General features: G+C 45.7%; 1 protein-coding gene across 1 annotated transcript in view; it reads right to left on the bottom strand.

The window, feature by feature from the left end:
• DNAJC21 (DnaJ heat shock protein family (Hsp40) member C21) overlaps positions 1 to 10,998 on the bottom strand; it is a 31,084-nt gene extending 20,086 nt beyond the window's left edge. The window contains 8 exon segments of the mRNA XM_049767687.1: positions 1,996 to 2,300; positions 2,639 to 2,761; positions 4,200 to 4,217; positions 4,219 to 4,260; positions 4,262 to 4,325; positions 5,336 to 5,384; positions 5,387 to 5,428; positions 10,840 to 10,998. Of these exon segments, the coding sequence (XP_049623644.1) occupies positions 1,996 to 2,300; positions 2,639 to 2,761; positions 4,200 to 4,217; positions 4,219 to 4,260; positions 4,262 to 4,325; positions 5,336 to 5,384; positions 5,387 to 5,428; positions 10,840 to 10,936 (740 nt within the window). The 5' untranslated portion in view covers positions 10,937 to 10,998.
• Positions 10,999 to 16,827: the final 5,829 nt, after the last annotated feature.

Genomic DNA, 16,827 nt, shown 5'->3' on the forward strand with positions numbered 1-16,827 from the left:
TATAAAGCATTTCAAGAAAATGATCAGCTGTAAAGTGCTATTTTCCAAGGATGAGGGGTAGTAGGGCAGGTAGAATTTTTTTTTTTTTTTTTTGGTTTTTGGGCCACACCCGGTGACGCTCAGGGGTTACTCCTGGCTATGCGCTCAGAAGTCGCTCCTGGCTTGGGGGACCATATGGGACGCCGGGGGATCGAACCGCGGTCCGTCTCCTAGGCTAGCGCAGGTAAGGCAGGCACCTTACCTCCAGCGCCACCGCCCGGCCCCGGGCAGGTAGAATTTTATGATTTTTATTGTTTTGTTTTGTTTTGTTTTTTTGGTTTTTGGGCCACACCCGTTTGACGCTCAGGGGTTACTCCTGGCTATGAGCTCAGAAATCGCCCCTGGCTTGGGGAGACCATATGGGACGCCGGGGGATCGAACCGCGGTCCGTCCTACGCTAGCGCTTGTAAGGCAGACACCTTACCTCTAGCGCCACCTTCCCGGCCCCATTTTTATTGTTTTGTTGAGTGCCACACCTGTGGTGCTTAGGCTCTGAGTTCAGGAAATCAATTCTAGTAAGCTCAGGGACCGTCAAGGATTGAAGCTGGATCAGTCTCATACATGGCAAGAACCCTATTCACTGTACAGTCTCCAGCCCTAAGACTACTTATTTGTTTTTTTGTGTGTGTATTTTTTTTTTTTTTTTTTTTTTGTTTTTTTGGGCTACACCCGGCGATGAACAGGGGTTACTCCTGGCTATCTGCTCAGAAACAGCTCCTGGCAGGCACGGGGGACCATATGGGATGCCAGAATTCGAACCAACCACCTCGGGTCCTGGGTCGGCTGCTTGCAAGGCAAACACCGCTGTGCTATCTCTCTGGCACCGAGACTACTTATTTCTAAGAGTTCAAATATCGGGGCTGGAGTGGTAGTACAGCAGGTAGGGCGTTTGCCTTGCAACATATGGTTCCCCCAAGCCTGCCAGGAGCGATTTCTGAGTGCAGAGCCAAGAGTAACCCCTGAGCACTGACAGTGTGGCTCAAAAATCCAAAAAAAAAAAAAAAAAAAAAAAAGTTTAAATATTCAAAACATAACACTTTTTTCCCCTGGGTTTTGGGGCCACACCCAGCAGCACTTAGGAGTACCCCTGGCTCTGCACTCAGAAATTGCTCTTGGCAGGCTCAGGGTACCAGGCTCTGAGAATTAGACCCAGGCTCTTCCCAGGTCATCGCCTGCAAGGCAAATACCCTACCATTGTGCTATCGCTCCAGCCCCAGAACATAACACTTCTAAGGTAACATAAAGAGAAAGTTCTGAAGGGCACTAAAATGAATTGCATTTCTTTTTTTTTTTTTTTTTTTTTTTTTTTGGTTTTTGGGCCACACCCTGTGACGTTCAGGGGTTACTCCTGGCTATGCGCTCAGAAATTGCTCCTGGCTTCTTGGGGGACCATATGGGGGACACCGGGGGGATCGAACCGCGGTCCGGTCCGTCCTAGGCTAGCGCAGGCAAGGCAGGCACCTTACCTCCAGCGCCACCGCCCGGCCCCCATGAATTGCATTTCTAAGTGCATACTTAACAGAGACAGAACTGACTCAGGGCAGCCTAAAGATACGGACTGAGTTCTTGGATCAACTTCTGCCTTATTTACTATTAGCTATGTGATCTTGGGCCTGTCCACCTCATTTCCTAACAACAAAAACTCTTAAAAAGAACCTTATTTTGCAGAACTGTTTGAAAAAGTGCTTAGAACAAACAGTACCTTGCACAGAGTAAGAATTCAATGAGTTAGTTGTTATTCAACTGTACAAGGACCTCATGAGTCTCTGAGGGAAAGCAGCCAATTGGAAATGCATAATTTCATGCAGTAGGTAGGTATGAGCACAGGTTCTAAAGCCAGGCTTGAATCAGAAGCCAGGATAGTAACTGGACCCTGCGAGTAGGCATCATGTCAGCCCCTGTCCCCATCCCTGTGCCTACATCAAGGGCATCAAGCCACCTCCCTGCACTCCGTACTTGGCCTGTTTTAGCTTCTGCTGCCGCCGCATCTCCTCGGCTTTCCTGGCCTTCTCAGCATTCTGCTCCTCCACGAGCCTGCGGTGGGCCTGCACTCTCTTATCCCTTTTTCGGATGAAGGCCACCAGCTGACGGACAAGCTCATTCTTCTCTTTCCGGGCCCGGTCTCGAATTTTTTTGTTTTCTTTCTCCATGGCTCTCTTCTCCCAGCGATTTGAGGCTTGCCGTGTATCATATTCTTCTTTCCAAGCAAAGTTCTTTTGAGTGCAGAAGCTCTGCCAGTAAGCGTAGAAAGGATGAACGACCTACGGACAAAACAAGTAGGTGAGACTTCCTTATTCAGAACGGCAGCGTATACTAGGGATGTTGGATGTCTTTTCCTAAACCTGAACATTATAATGAATCAGTGGAGAAGGGTCTCCCCAAAGGCTTGCAAAATAAATTACTCTTTGAAAGCAATTTCAACAAGCAGAGAAAGGTGAGAAGGGAGAATAGGAGGCAGCAGAAGAGACTGTCAGGAAGGCAGACCATGGGGAAGAGCCACAGAACAGCCAAATTAGCATCATTTGTTTTAAATAAAGAAATGGATGAAGGACACACGGATAAATGCTAATTTTAAATGCTTGAAGCAGTTTTCTTATACCGTATCATAGTCACTCTGCGAATCTCCGAAAGGTGGGAAATCCTCCATGTCCTCTTCCAATGCAGATTCCAGCTCCTCCTTTGCGATCATTTCAAATACGTTGCGATAGACAGTATAAAAGCCCTAAATGAAGAGTAATAGTAACACAAATTCAAAAGAGTCTCAGAATTCAGTCACAGCGAAGATATTTTGTGTTTGATTCTGGGCCACACCTCGCAGTGCTCAGGGCTTCTTCCTCTGTGCACAAGAATGACTCCTGACGGTGCTCAGGGGATCATATGAGGTACTAGAATTGAACCACAGTTGGCTATTTGCAAGGCAAGAGCTGGAACCTCTACACACTGGCTCTCAACAACTTGAATGTTAAAAAACAACTTGCGGGCCCGGAGAGATAGCACAGCGGCGTTTGCCTTGCAAGCAGCCGATCCTGGACCAAAGGTGGTTGGTTCAAATCCCAGTGTCCCATATGGTCCCCCGTGCCTGCCAGGAGCTATTTCTGAGCAGACAGCCAGGAGTAACCCCTGAGCAATGCCGGCTGTGGCCCAAAAACCAAAACAAAACAAAACAAAACAACTTGCACTCTACTGGATGTCTATCTATATTACAAAGAGGGGTTTTCCTATGCTGAAAGTTAAATGTGAAGGCAACATCTTTGTAGTGTTAAAGTGAACATTGTTTCACCTATTATAGAACTGGATACCAAGCAATAGGACACAGGTAAAGGGAAGGTCACACTGATGTGGGGTTGGTGTTTGAATACTTAATGCTTGAAAAAACTACATTATGAACAACTTGGTAAATGACTATGTTATAATAAAAATAGAAAAAGTATTATTTTTGTATTCAGTATGCTTCCATAAGTGGTTGATAAACTGAGTAATTGGAAATAATCACTGAACAAGAACTGGGTGCTGAAAGGTCAAGTGATATGCATGAAACTACTAAGTAAAAAAAAGGAAGAGAGAATCGGGGTGAGAAAAAAAAGAGGGGTGTCTGCCATAGGAGCAGGCAGTTGGGAGAGCACGAGAGAAACTGAGGATATTGGTGGTGGGAAACGTTCAGTGTACTAAACAAGTGATTGAAATGAAACTAGTGATCGAAACGTAACAATGAACAACTCTGTAACTATCTCATGGTGATTCAATTAAAAATATTTAAAAAATATATTGTACAGGAGCAAGAGTGATAGCACACTGTGTAGGACATTTGCCTTTGATTGCAGCCAACCAGAGTTTTGATACTTGGCATCCATATGGTTCCTCCCGAGTGATTTCTTAGGGCAGAGCCCAGGAGTAAATCCCTGTGCACCAATGGGTGTGGCCCCAAAACAAACAAATACATAGCACAGTGGTAAAGTGGCTGTGGTTTGCATTTGGCCAACAAAGGACGGACTCCGGTTCGATTTCCCAGCATCCCCATATGGTCCCCTGAGCCTTCCAGGAGCGAATTCTGAGTGCAGAGACAGGAGTAACCCCGTGAGCGACCACAGAGTGTAAACCCCCCACACATAAAAAAAAAAAAAGAAAGAAAAGACAAGAAACCAATCAAAGTGAGCACTTACCTTTTCATCATCGCCATTAACCAGAGTAGCAGGTTACTGTGAAGAAATGCAGCAAGTCTAAAACTGTCGTCCTGGTATTCCCCCGTCCAGCCACCTTTTAGCAGAGCCTCTCTGTGATTATCATACCTAAGCACACAACAGAGCGGCAGCATCAGTGAAGGCTCAGTAAGGACTCAGGGCCTAAGGAGTATATTTTAGATGTGTCCATTGCTCAAGTCAACATTTTTAAAGAAACAATGCTAGGACATGAGAAAAGCTAATAATCCTTTACAGAATTACTATCTAAAACTATAATGTTAAGCAGTGTTCAATACTAAGCCCCACTGAACAGTGGAATTCACTAAATCAGACGAACTTTTTTGACTTTCCTGGAAAGGTTACTGGATTTCCACAACATAGACACATTTCTAAACCTAGGACAGACTGGACGCAACATAAGCTGGGCTCACAGATGATACATTTGCAACCTGTGAATTTATACTACCATATGCCAGGATAACCCTTTTCCCAAAGCTGATGCAAACAATCTCAGAACTGCACCAAATACACAATTACCTTCAAAAAAATTCTCTTTTTTTGTTTGTTGTATTTTATTTTGGGGCCACATACAATGATACTCAAGGATATGGATATGCACTCACAAAATGACTCCTGGCAGTTCTCAGGGGAACTATATGGGATACTGGGACTGAACTCAAGTCAGCTGTGTGCAAAGTGAACATCTTAATCCATTATGCTATTGCTCTAGTCCACATCCCACAAAAAATTCTGTATAATTAGTCCCTATGCTGTTTTGAAAGAATGTGGCCCACATAAAAGATAATGGGAAACCTAAAGCTCTGTGATAATATTCAATAACTAGCACCCAGTTATTAAGCCAGAATCAAAACTGAGTTCTCTGTGCTGGAACCAGTCTCCATAAGATAATACAGAAACTGGCAGCCAGCTCACACGGCTCCGACACTGGGGCAGACCAGGACAGAGAAGTCTGAGGATAGCATCTTCCTGTTCACAACCAGGTGACAGAGAATGCAAAACACACCCAGAGTTCTTTAGCTGATTAACGACTTAGACTCATAGCTCAATTCTTCCAGCAAAAGCCCCACCAGAAATAGGGGAACAATGTTGGTGCTCACCATGCTCTTTCTTGAGGGTCGCTCAACACATCTAGGCTGCTTTGGATTATTTAAACTGTTCAGCTGCTACCGCAGCATTATCCAGATTTTTAACTGTTAAAAGAAACAAAAAAAAAAAACTTAGTTGCCCCAAAAGGCCCAAGGACAGAATAGAACCGCTTGTCCCTCGCCAGATCCATACTGGAGGAGTGTCCCACTAAGGAAGACAGGGAAGGGCCAAGTAAGTGCCTCGTCAGGAGGGTCCTGCTCTAGTCACTGTCAATACATCTCAGATTCTGGCCAACTAATTTTTGGCTGTATTTATTTAGGGGGCAAGATAGGGGGCTCCATACCTGGGGGTGCTCAGCGCTTACTCCTGACGGGCCTCATTAACTGCACAGACTACCAGGGACTGAACTGGGGTCAACTGTGTTCAAAGTAGGCTCCTTATCCACTGTATTTTTCTCTCCAGTTCCAATTTTGGCAATCTGCTTCCAGGAAATCATTAAATACTAAGGAGCATACCTAAGTTCTTTAAGCTTCACACTTGCCTTCCAAGAAGGCAGCATCAAACAGGAAGGGAAGGCAGTCCTGACAGTTTCAGACAGAGCCTCAGAATGAAGTTTGCCTGCCACCCCCAAACACCTTCCCAACAGTGACACAGCGCGGGACCCTCTGCTCCACTAGCACCAGAGGTACACTCTCAACTACCTCAGCTGCCACCTGTTGCCCTCCGCAAAGCCAAATGCTAATCTTAAATTGAGTCCCTCCCACAGCTGGGAGGGGTCTGTGGTTGGTAATTAAGAGTGGCTGGGAGGAGGGGGGGTGAGACACCGAAAGGAGAGAAGAGAGACCAGATGGATGCAGAGGAGCAGGAAGAAGGCTGCTTAGCTTAGAAGCATGTGAGGAATAATGCACATGGCGTTTAGGACCTTGTAATAAAGTCTCCTTAAACTTCATCTGACTGCTGTGGATCATTTCCTCACTGTCACCCTGCACAACAGACCTACCTGCCAGGCCATAGGAGCTGCAGGCACCATGCCAGGCCGAGAAAGGCCTCACCATCCATCCATGCACTACTAGGACTTTATAATTAATAATTAATGCAACAGCCACCATTAATTTTTCCCTTTAACTTTTTAAAAAAATTGAGATACTGTACTTCACAGTATTGTTAATGATGGCTTCCTATGTACATAATTTCAACACCACACCCATTGCCAGTGTGCTCGATTCCTCCCACAAGGTTCCCTGTGGCCCCCTTTTAGCCCCACTCCCAAGTTTGCTAAGATTGTTTGGCAGAAAGCTGTAGGTATAATTTTAGAATCCTGGTCCCTGGGAACTCCCATCCCTCTTACTTAAGCTTTTTGCGAGGAATAGAGCAGGAAAGACAAATTCCTGCACTGCGAGGTCCCCTTTCAGCACCTCTCCTGAGCCTGCATACCAGGATCCTCTTTAAATATGGACCCATACAAGAACCAGTACTCCAGAAGCCAGTCACCGCACCCTTTTCTGAACATTCTACTATGTAATCACCACACCTAGTTTTAGTGGCACTGCATTAAGCCATACCAAATCTGCAGGGAAAGAGTTGAATTTTCGTCTCCCTGACCAAAAAGCAAACAAAATGGATGCCAATTCCAAATTTTGAATACAGGAACAGAGAAAGTGCTCAGTGGCTTAGAACGGGTTCCTGAAAAGCATGTGGAAAATGTGGTTAACATGGGTTGAATTCCTGGCACCATGCAAGGTCCTAAGAAGGCCTGATATCCCTGATATCAGAAATGACTTCTAGATGCACTGGAGCCAGACATAAGCAAAGCAACTGATATATGAGACTCCTGGCAAACATGCAATGAAAAAAGATGTGTGGGCACTATGACGAGGCAGTGTAGCCTCAGGAAAGTACCCAGCTACCCTCTGTGAGCGATGCCATCAGGATATTTGTGCCTCAGCTTAAGAGGGTGAGCCACAGGAGACATGGACAAGCACCACATCAAAAGACACTCAAACCTCAGGGAGCACTGTGGTTGAGGTAGTCAGTTGCCACCCCTGAGCACCACAGCCACATCTAGTGGAAGGGCTGGGGATACTCCCACTAGTGGCCTTGCCTTCTTTCTAAGAGCTGCCTGCTGAAGCTAGGCTTCCCCTCTGTACGGCAGCCACAACCTTCCTAGGGCAGTGCTGGTGCCCAGTTCCTGGACCACTAGAGTCCTCACAAGCAGCCAAAACTAGCCTCCTTTTGGGATGCAGACAATTTGGCCATTCACTTTCTCCCATGACTCTCTAGTCACTGAAAACGGAGTTGTTGGCTCAGGATTCTCATCCCCAGGTATTATGGTCATCCTGGGCAACTTGTGCCCCTTTAGTCTCCCTCCCTCCAGTCAGTCTAGACCACTCCAAACTATCTTCTATTACAATCCCAGAGATGCCTGGAAAAATATAGTGCCTTCAGGGGTCTCAAACTCGCGGCCCTCCATACAACATTTTGTGGTCCTGCCCTAGAGGAATTTTTTTGGTTTTGTTTTAGTTGTTTGGGTCACACCCCCCAATGTTCAAGGCTTACTACTGACCTTGCACTCAAGGATCACCCCGATTTTGCTTCCTGCGACCCCCAGGTAAATTGTTTGAGACCCCTGCTTAGTTTCTCTGCTCCCAACCGTTTGAGATGCTCTCAAGCTAAGAGGCAACCCACCTAATGCAGTTTGTCACAGCTGGTCAGTGCTCACCTACTTCCCTTCCAGCACCCCATCCTGATTCTTCTGCTTATCCCACCTGTTTCCTGTACTGCAGATATGGACCCAAAAACCACCGCTTCAGGGCCAGAGCGATAGCACAGCGGTAAGGTATTTGCCTTGCACGCAGCCAATATAGGATGGATCCTGCTTCGAATTCCGGCATCCCAATTGGTCCCCAAGCCTGCCAGGAGTGACTTTTGAGCATATAGCCAGTAGTCACCCCTGAGTGCCATAGGGTGTGACCTAAAAACAAAAACAACAACAACAACAAGCGCATCTCTTCTGGGAAGTAGATCTACCCATCCCAACAAACAACCAGCCCAGGTCAGGGAGGGGTCTTCATCCTCCCTTTAGTTCAAACTATTGGAGATGGCTTTTTTGTTGCTGATCTGTCTCAGTCTCTTCCAGTAAGTGCCTGGGGAATATGCATCAGATGAATTATTAAGAGCTTGACCTCAGCAAGGTGTGATCTCACCACTCTATTGTTAACTCTACTGGAAATTTACTCTCCACTCCTCAAAAAAAGAAATAAAAGTAATCTTTCTTTTCTTTTCATCTCCTAGAAGAATATTTATCCACACAGATATCTTCAGCCAAAAGATAATAAATTGCTGCAGGGTGGGATAACAGTGGAGTGAAGATAATTTACTTAGTTCTTATTCAGCTTGGCTTCAATTAGTTGACTGATAGTTTTCAAACATTTCAAATATCTTCCTTGGACTGATTTCCAACTAATACCAAATCTGGTTAGGTCTCCTTTGCAAAACTTCTTCAAACTGGGCCTTACCTTAATCCCTGCCCCTTCTAATCCCCATCCTAGCTTTTGATCTCAAGTACTAACCAACCAACTTCACTTCAACCCATCAATTCATCCAGCTGCTTTCATGGTGCTTATATAAACCTTCCAAGACAACTTAATAAAATTAGCCGCTGGGAGCCGGGAGTGATAGCACAGCAGTAGGGCATAAGCCTCGCAGGAGGCCATCCGAGGAAGGACCTGGGTTTGATCCCGGCATCCCATATGGTCCCTCAAGTCTGCCAGCAGCGATTTCTGAGTAGAGCCAGGAGTAACCCCTGAGCACCACTGGGTGTGCCCCCCCCAAATAATAATAAATACAAATAAATTAGTCTCTTTTCATTCTTGAAAAACACACACACACATATTACATCCTCACATGCCTTTGCTAACTAACATTCAAGACCTTGACAACCTATCAGTACAGGTCTTTAAAACTGCCCATACATTTTGGCGTAAGAATTAATCCTCTGCCTCACCCTTTCCCATTTAGAGTCACAAAATCCCTAACTTTCTCATCCCTAACTCCATTTTCGGCGGTAAGTCCTACCACAATGCGACAATGTCTACGTTATTTTTGAACTAATTAATTTGGGAACTACTTTCTGTTGTGATGAGTATTTAGCTCATTCACATCTTGTCTTCCAATATGTTTACCCCAAATTCTCTAGTTGATAAGCATTTTAACTTAAAACACAGATGTATTGCCTTCCTTTACTTCTTGTTCATTCAACGACAGACATTACTCCTGACCTGGGTTTGACCCATTCCTACAGTTCTCCTAGTCCATATTTTCAGAACTTTATCCCAGTATGCACTCTGCCTTCGCACTAAAGAGCACAGCGGTGGGGCACTTCCATCCACTGTAGTTACTTTTCCCGTTTCACTCCAGGATGCAACCAAGTCCAGACTCCTCTGCGTAGCTGCCTCTCAGCCCACTGTCAACGCTCCTCTTAGTTGTTGTATGAATCCAACTACCAATTATATAAGTGGTTATTTTGTTTTGCTTGGAGTTTTGGGACCATACCAGCAGTGCTCAGGTGTAAGTGCTGGAGATCAATTCTACATGGGTGCTTCTGACTCGCCCTTTCCAATCTCCTGAACTATCCGGTCTGGTCTTGACCTGATGAGGAGCTATTTTGCTTCTACCCGTATGGAGCCTGTCTTGTGCATTTCTCCCATAGGAATCTAAGTCCCGTTTTTGCATCTGAGAACCTACGCACCAGCCCGGTGTTAAGGCCTGCGTACACAGCGGACTCCATCAAAAAGTCTGGAGACTCACTCATGCCATGCCACAAGCGAAGGCTCTTTAAAAACGACTATCTTCAAGTTCCCTGGCATGGAAGGCGTGTTTACCCCACAAAAGTCAGAGGCCTGGGCTACAACCGAACAGAACAGTCAGAGGAAGCCTAAGGCTAAGCAAACAGGAGCTTCACGAGTAAAGACACCCGATAAAAAGGTGTTTACTGACCCCAAAACCTCCTGCGCGCAGCAGTGCCAGAGCTCCAAAGGTAGGAGTGACAGACATCCCAGGCTCCCCGACTGAGAACCCCCAAACCCAACTAATTCTTCAAGTGCAGAATCCTCCGAAATGAAGGGCATAAAAGCTAGGGGTCTACTCCGCTCTGAAGAAGAAAAGAAAAGTGATGTGTTGGGGTGGGATGGGGGGGGGGGGCAAACTCCATTTAAAGATTCCATTTTCCTAGCTCCTTTGCGCCCGGCTTCAGTAAGCCAGAGGCACCCCGTCTTGGCAGCTGACTTGGATTTGGTTCTGAAGTTCCGGGGCTGGGGCACCCCAGGGACAGAGGACAGGGGAGCAGCAGGTGCAGAAGTGAGCAGCGTGGCAAGAGGCGTGCTCGGAGGGGGCCGGGAGCGCGGGGTGCCGGTGCGGGCCTCCCGGGGCGCGCGGGGCGGACTGGTCCCGGGAGGCGCGCAGAGAGGCGGCGGCGGCGGCGGCGGGCAGAGCCGGGCCGGGCCGGGCGCGTCTTTACCCGGGTGCCATTTCAGCGCGAGCTTGCGATAGGCCTTCTTGAGCTCCTCCTCGCTGGCGTCGCGTCGCACCCCCAGCGCCTCGTAGTGGCACTTCATGGCCCGGACGGGGCCGGGCGCCTGGCCAGCGTCCCGGGCGGGCTGGGGCCGCGGGCCGGGATCGGGCTCGGGCTTGGGGCCGAAGCGGCGGCGGCGGCGGCGCTGGTCCTCGGCGGCGGCAGGAGCCGGGCGGCCGCAGCGGGCTAGCCAGCGAGCGCGGCGGCGGCGGCGGCGGGGCGCGGGGCGACGGCAGCGCGCGGCGGCGGCGGCGACTGGCGGCGCGGGCTGCGGCACGCGGGTGCGCGGAGGGGGCGGCGCCGACGGCCTCGGCTCCGCATGGGTGGGGCGGGGCGAGGACTCCGTTTCCGGCAGCAGCCGGGCGGGTGGGAGGAGCCACGGCGGTGAAGGCGGGGCCTGGTGGCTCGGGAGGCGGAGCCGTGGCCGGCGGGTGGAAGCCGTGGAAGGGAGGGAGGGAGAGTGGGAGGGAGGCGGGGCCGCGGCGGCTGGGAGGCGGGGCCACGGCCCGAGTCATTGTGAGCGACTCACAGAGGGCGTGTCGGTCAGGGTCAGGCACCTGCTGGGCAGAAATCCCCAGGGTCAAGATGGGAAGCTGAAAGCTTTATTGTGGTTCTAGTCACTTCTCATATGAGCCCCCCACTTTTTCTTTTCTTTCTTTTTTTCGGTTTTTCGGGCCACACCCGTTTGATGCTCAGGGGTTACTCCTGGCTAAGCGCTCAGAAATTGCCCCTGGCTTGGGGGGACCATATGGGACGCTGGGGGATCGAACCGCGGTCCTTCCTTGGCTAGCGCTTGCAAGGCAGGCACCTTACCTCTAGCGCCACCTCGCCGGCCCCTCTTTTTCTTCTTATTTTTTTTACGAGGATGAAGCAACTCAGGCTGGAAATATTTAAGGAGTTTGCTACAGTCCTCAAACTAGTCAACAGCAGGGTTTTTAGGGTGGACTGAAGCAAGTTTTTTTGTTTGTTTGTTTTTTGTATCTTAAAAACATATTTATTCATCTTTTTTAAACATAATTTTTATAGTAACCTAAAGTGAATAACAAATATTTCACAGTAATATTTAAGGTATATAGTGACAATGAATCAGGGCCATTCCCATCACCAGGGTTGTTTTTTTATATAAACTTTTTATTTAAAGAACCATGATGTACAAACCTCTTGATAGTTGAGTCTTAGGCATAGAATGTTTCAACACTAATCCCACCACCAGTGCTCCCACACTCTGGCATGACCCACCCTCCCTGCCTGCCACCTTGACAAGCACATTACAAAGATCAGTAGGTGCAGTTTAGATCTCAGGTTTTGGGTATTGTTGAGTTTGTGCTTTGAGTGTATTTGTGCTTATACCACTCTCCCATATCACCACTGGAATCGAAACCTCTGTTTCCTCATGTCTTCCCCTTTTTCTTATTTTCCTTTCCACCTTGATTACTTTCCATCTCCCCTAGCTCTGGTGTCACAGGTGGCCTAGGTATCTTCCCTTTACTCCATTACATTTCCTTATCCAGTTATTCTATATATACAGAAAAGTGAGATCGGTCTGTTTGTCTTTCTTCTTTTGACTTGCTTCACTCAACATGATTACCTTTCATTCCAATAAAGTTGCAGCAAATTGCATAATTTCATCTGAACAAGCAGGTTGGGGTTTTTTTGCTTATGTTTTTTTTTGTTTTTTTGCCACATGCTGCGACGCTCAGGACCTGTGGGATTCCAGCAGATCGAACCTAAGTCCACGCAAAGCGAACGTCCTACCCTTTGTGCTATCCATTGAACAAGCATGTTATTGAACTTTTCAATTTTCTTCAATTGTCAGGTCAAAGTGATCTCTAATAGTGCTCATCTTGAACAATATTCATAAAACAATACTACACTGAAACCATTTAATGGGGGTGTCACCTTTAAAAGCATCAAAAAGCAAAAAGTTCTTTACCACCAATATGAAGTTATGCTTATCTAATTCTAATTATACATTCACCAATATTTTTGTTTGTTTTGGGGCCTCACCCAGCAACCCTCAGGGTTAACTCCTGGCTCTGTGCTCAGAAATCATTCCTGGCAGGGTCTGGGAACTACATCGGATGAGGGCAATTAAATCTGGGTCAGCCATGTGCAAGGCAAATACCCACCGACTGTGCTATCCCTCAGGTCCTAGCATTCACCACTTTGGAATTTACTTTACTGGCTTCTAATCCTGCTTTTCCAAGCTTGGGTTGAAAAAACAATTGTGGAGGCTGGAGTAATAGAACAATGAGTAGGGTGCTTGCCTTGCATGAGGCCGGCCTCGATTCAATCTCTGGCATCCCATATGGTCCCCCAAGCACTACCAGGAGTAATTCCTGAGTGCAGAGCAATCCCTGAGCATTGTCCAGTGTGACTTAAAAAAAAAATCCAAACAGTTGTGGGCTACATTAGATAGTACAGGAGGTAGGGCACTTGCCTTAAATGTCACTGCTTCCACTAAGACTGAGGCTCAATTTCAGGCACCACGTAAGGTCCCCTGAGCACCTGGAGTGATCCCTGAGTGTAAGACCAAGAGAAAGCCCTGAGTACCCCCCAGTGTGGGGAACCCACCCCCCAAATAAAAACCAAAACCAAGCAAGTACTATAGGCTGGAAGATACAGTTTTATTAAAGCATGTATTGTATTTATGATAAAGCATCATTGTATTTATGATAAAGCATCATTGTATTTATGATGTTGAATATTTACAAAACCAGCTGTCAGGTATAGCTAACTAATGTTTAAGTGCCTGTGAATAAATAAGAATTGTTGGCTCTATTGCTGACAAATGTCTGCTGTGTGGGATTGGAACTCGTTCTTTCAGGATCTTTTTTTCTTATTTTCTGGCCCTGCACAATCAGAACAAATCCTCTCCAGACTGTTTCTGTACATACTACTGTTCAAATTAGTTTACAATTTAAATCATTCATGTGCTTCTTTTCTAAAGAATAAAGATACTGTAATGGCCAGTTTATACATTAGTAGAAGGCTCAGGATTACAAAGTTTGAATGCAGTGAATAATGGGATTTTTTTCCTTTTGAGAAGAGAATTGGGTGGGGGGAGAGTGAGTGACAGACTTCCTTTATCAATAAAAGTTTTCCTCAATGATCACCTGATGTAGTATAAATATAAAATATAGAGCCCTAGTAGTGTTGGGGTGAGGCATTTCTCAGCAAGGCACCTGCAGCCCCTAGGCCCACGTGTCTGAAGGTTGCAAGATAAAAGCGGAGAGATTCACAAAAAGTCAGTTGAAGTTTCAGGAGTTATTCAGCTTTATTTCACGGCCCTAATGTGCATTTTCCTCACATGGCCTGTATCCTAAGCCTTTCCCAGCAGTTTATCTGCTCCTCCACTCACTCTCCCTATCCCCAGACAAACTCTATTATTCAAGATACACCAGTCCATCCCAGATGTGGTAGGTCTGACCACCACGGTGGGATAAACAGGAAGTTGAGGGAGGGGATACCTACAACCTCATATAGGAATTTAAAGGTATCATAGTGGATATAAATTTCAGTCTAAAGATTATGATTTGGAGGTCACACTAAAGAGGGACTGTATGCTAAGAAAACGTTGCAGTGCTAGGGAGTGAGCCCAAAGTACTGCTTTGTTCTCTTGAACGGGGACATGAGGACTTTTCATACAAATGAAGTTAACAATCAAAATTGTTAAATGGGAAATTTCACTAAAACTATAATGCAGTTGAGATACGTTTGATCTCAGAACCTGCTAATCTAGTTTACAGCCTATACCTTCATAATAATGTCATGTTAAAAATTAATCTGGAAAATAATTACTTTTACCCTAAGGGGTATATTTAATTACTCCCCCCTCCATAACCAGATTTGAAGTCACATTCAAGTATTCAAATAGTTCACAGAAAATTATGTGTGGGTATGGTGACACACCCTGTTCTGCTCAGGGACAAGATCAAACTGGGGTCGGCCATAAGCAAGGCAAGAACCTTACCCTTTACCTTCTCTGCAGTCCTCCAAGTGATCTCTTGAACTAGATTACTTTTGTAATTTAAATTTCAAGATGCATAATCTAAGGACTGGAGATGGTAAAATGGGTAGGGTACATGCCTTTCAGCCTGGATTCGATTCACGGTAGCCAGATAGTCCCCCAAGTCCACCAAGAGTGATCTTTGCACAAAGCCAGAAATAAGTCCTGTCTAACAAAACAAAAATATAGTCCAATTTTTACTTTTTCAAAATAATCTAATTCAACTTTAGTAGAAAACAAAGAAAAATAGAATGAAAAAAGATCTAACTTAAAGTTCTAAAATAGCTCATTAAACTTTCCAGAAATAGGATAGTCAGGTTGCTCTAAAGCAGTGTTTTTCTATCCTTTTGTGCAAAGGCACACTTTTTTCATGAAAAAAAATCACGAGGCACACCACCCTTAGAAAATGGTAAAAAAATTTAACTCTGGGTCTATATTGACTATATATAAATTCTCTTGAATAGGAATCAAATAAACACAAAGAAATTATTTTATAATTACTTTATTTAAAGTATTTTTTAATTGTTCATATTTCTGTTTACTTACTCAGTGCAAAACCTGGGCCTGTTTGGCTGAACACAAAGCTGATATTCTGGCAGGAATCTAAGAAAGACACACACATAGTACTTCAACAGCTCTCAGTCTCTCTCTGTCTTTAATTCTTAGTCTGTGACATGTGCTTCAGCTCACAAATAGACCAATCATGCCGAAGCCGCATGTTACAGAAAATTGTGATTTTTCCCATGGCATACCAGACAATATCTCACGACACACTAGTGGACCATGGCACCGTGGTTGAAAAAGTGTTCATCCCGGTGTCCCATATGGTCCCCCGTGCCTGCCAGGAGCTATTTCTGAGCAGACAGCCAGGAGTAACCCCTGAGCACCGCCGGGTGTGGCCCAAAAACCAAAAAAAAAAAAAAAAAAAAAGAAAAAAAAGAAAAAGAAAAACGGTGTTCTAAAGTACCTGCAGTTGGCAGTAGAAAGCAAAAAATCGCTAATCAAAAATGTCATTTAGGTAAGGTGTCTGCCTTGCATGCGCTAGCCAAGGATCAGGACCATGATTCAATCCCCCGGCATCCCATATGGTCCCCCCAAGCCAGGGGCAATTTCTGAGCACTTAGCCAGGAGTAACCACTGAGCATCAAATGGGTGTGGCCCAAAAAAACAAACAAAAAAAAGAATGTCATTTAGAAATACTTCACATGCACAAAATAAACTTGGTTTATTAGATGCAGGAGATAAGCTAGGACATAAGTCTAGAATAAAACAAAAACAACCTTTTAGGATTTAAAAACAATATTAGTCTCAGAAAGAAAAATGAACCCCTAGCAAAACTTTCATTTTTTCAAAGGCAGAGTGATCAAATTGGCAGATTTCATCACTGAAACGGTATGAGGAAAAGAACACTCCTACCTCTGGTGAGGTGGTTAGGGAAATAAGCAGAATGTCTTAATAGGCACCACCTTTGACTTAAGCCCCTTTTAGAGGAAAACCTGCAAATTCAAGTATTGTAGGTGCTAAAGTTAGCTGCATTACACCCTTGCCTTGCCTCTACTGAAACCATGTCCTCCCATGCTCTCATATCCACTGGGCAGTCTACTTTCTCTATGCAGTCACAGAAAGCACCCTGAAATATACTCAGGAATCACTCCTGGCAGTGTTCAGGGAGGGTCATATGGGATGATGGGGATAGAACTCTAGTTGAATGCATGCAAGACATGTGCCTTGCCCATTGTACCACCTCTCCAACCCCTTCTTTCCAGCAACTATTTAGCTGGCCATTTTTCTTTTTACTTTAAATAATTTATACCCACTAGCTCTAAAATTTCAAACTTTACAAAAAATACTTTCAATGTTTAAGGCTTTTGGTCCTGAATGTGAGATCAGAAACTGGCTTATTTAACACCCCATTAAGTAGAGTG

The sequence above is a fragment of the Suncus etruscus genome, chromosome 2 (genome assembly GCF_024139225.1).
Source record: "Suncus etruscus isolate mSunEtr1 chromosome 2, mSunEtr1.pri.cur, whole genome shotgun sequence".
NCBI classification, from domain to species: domain Eukaryota; kingdom Metazoa; phylum Chordata; class Mammalia; order Eulipotyphla; family Soricidae; genus Suncus; species Suncus etruscus.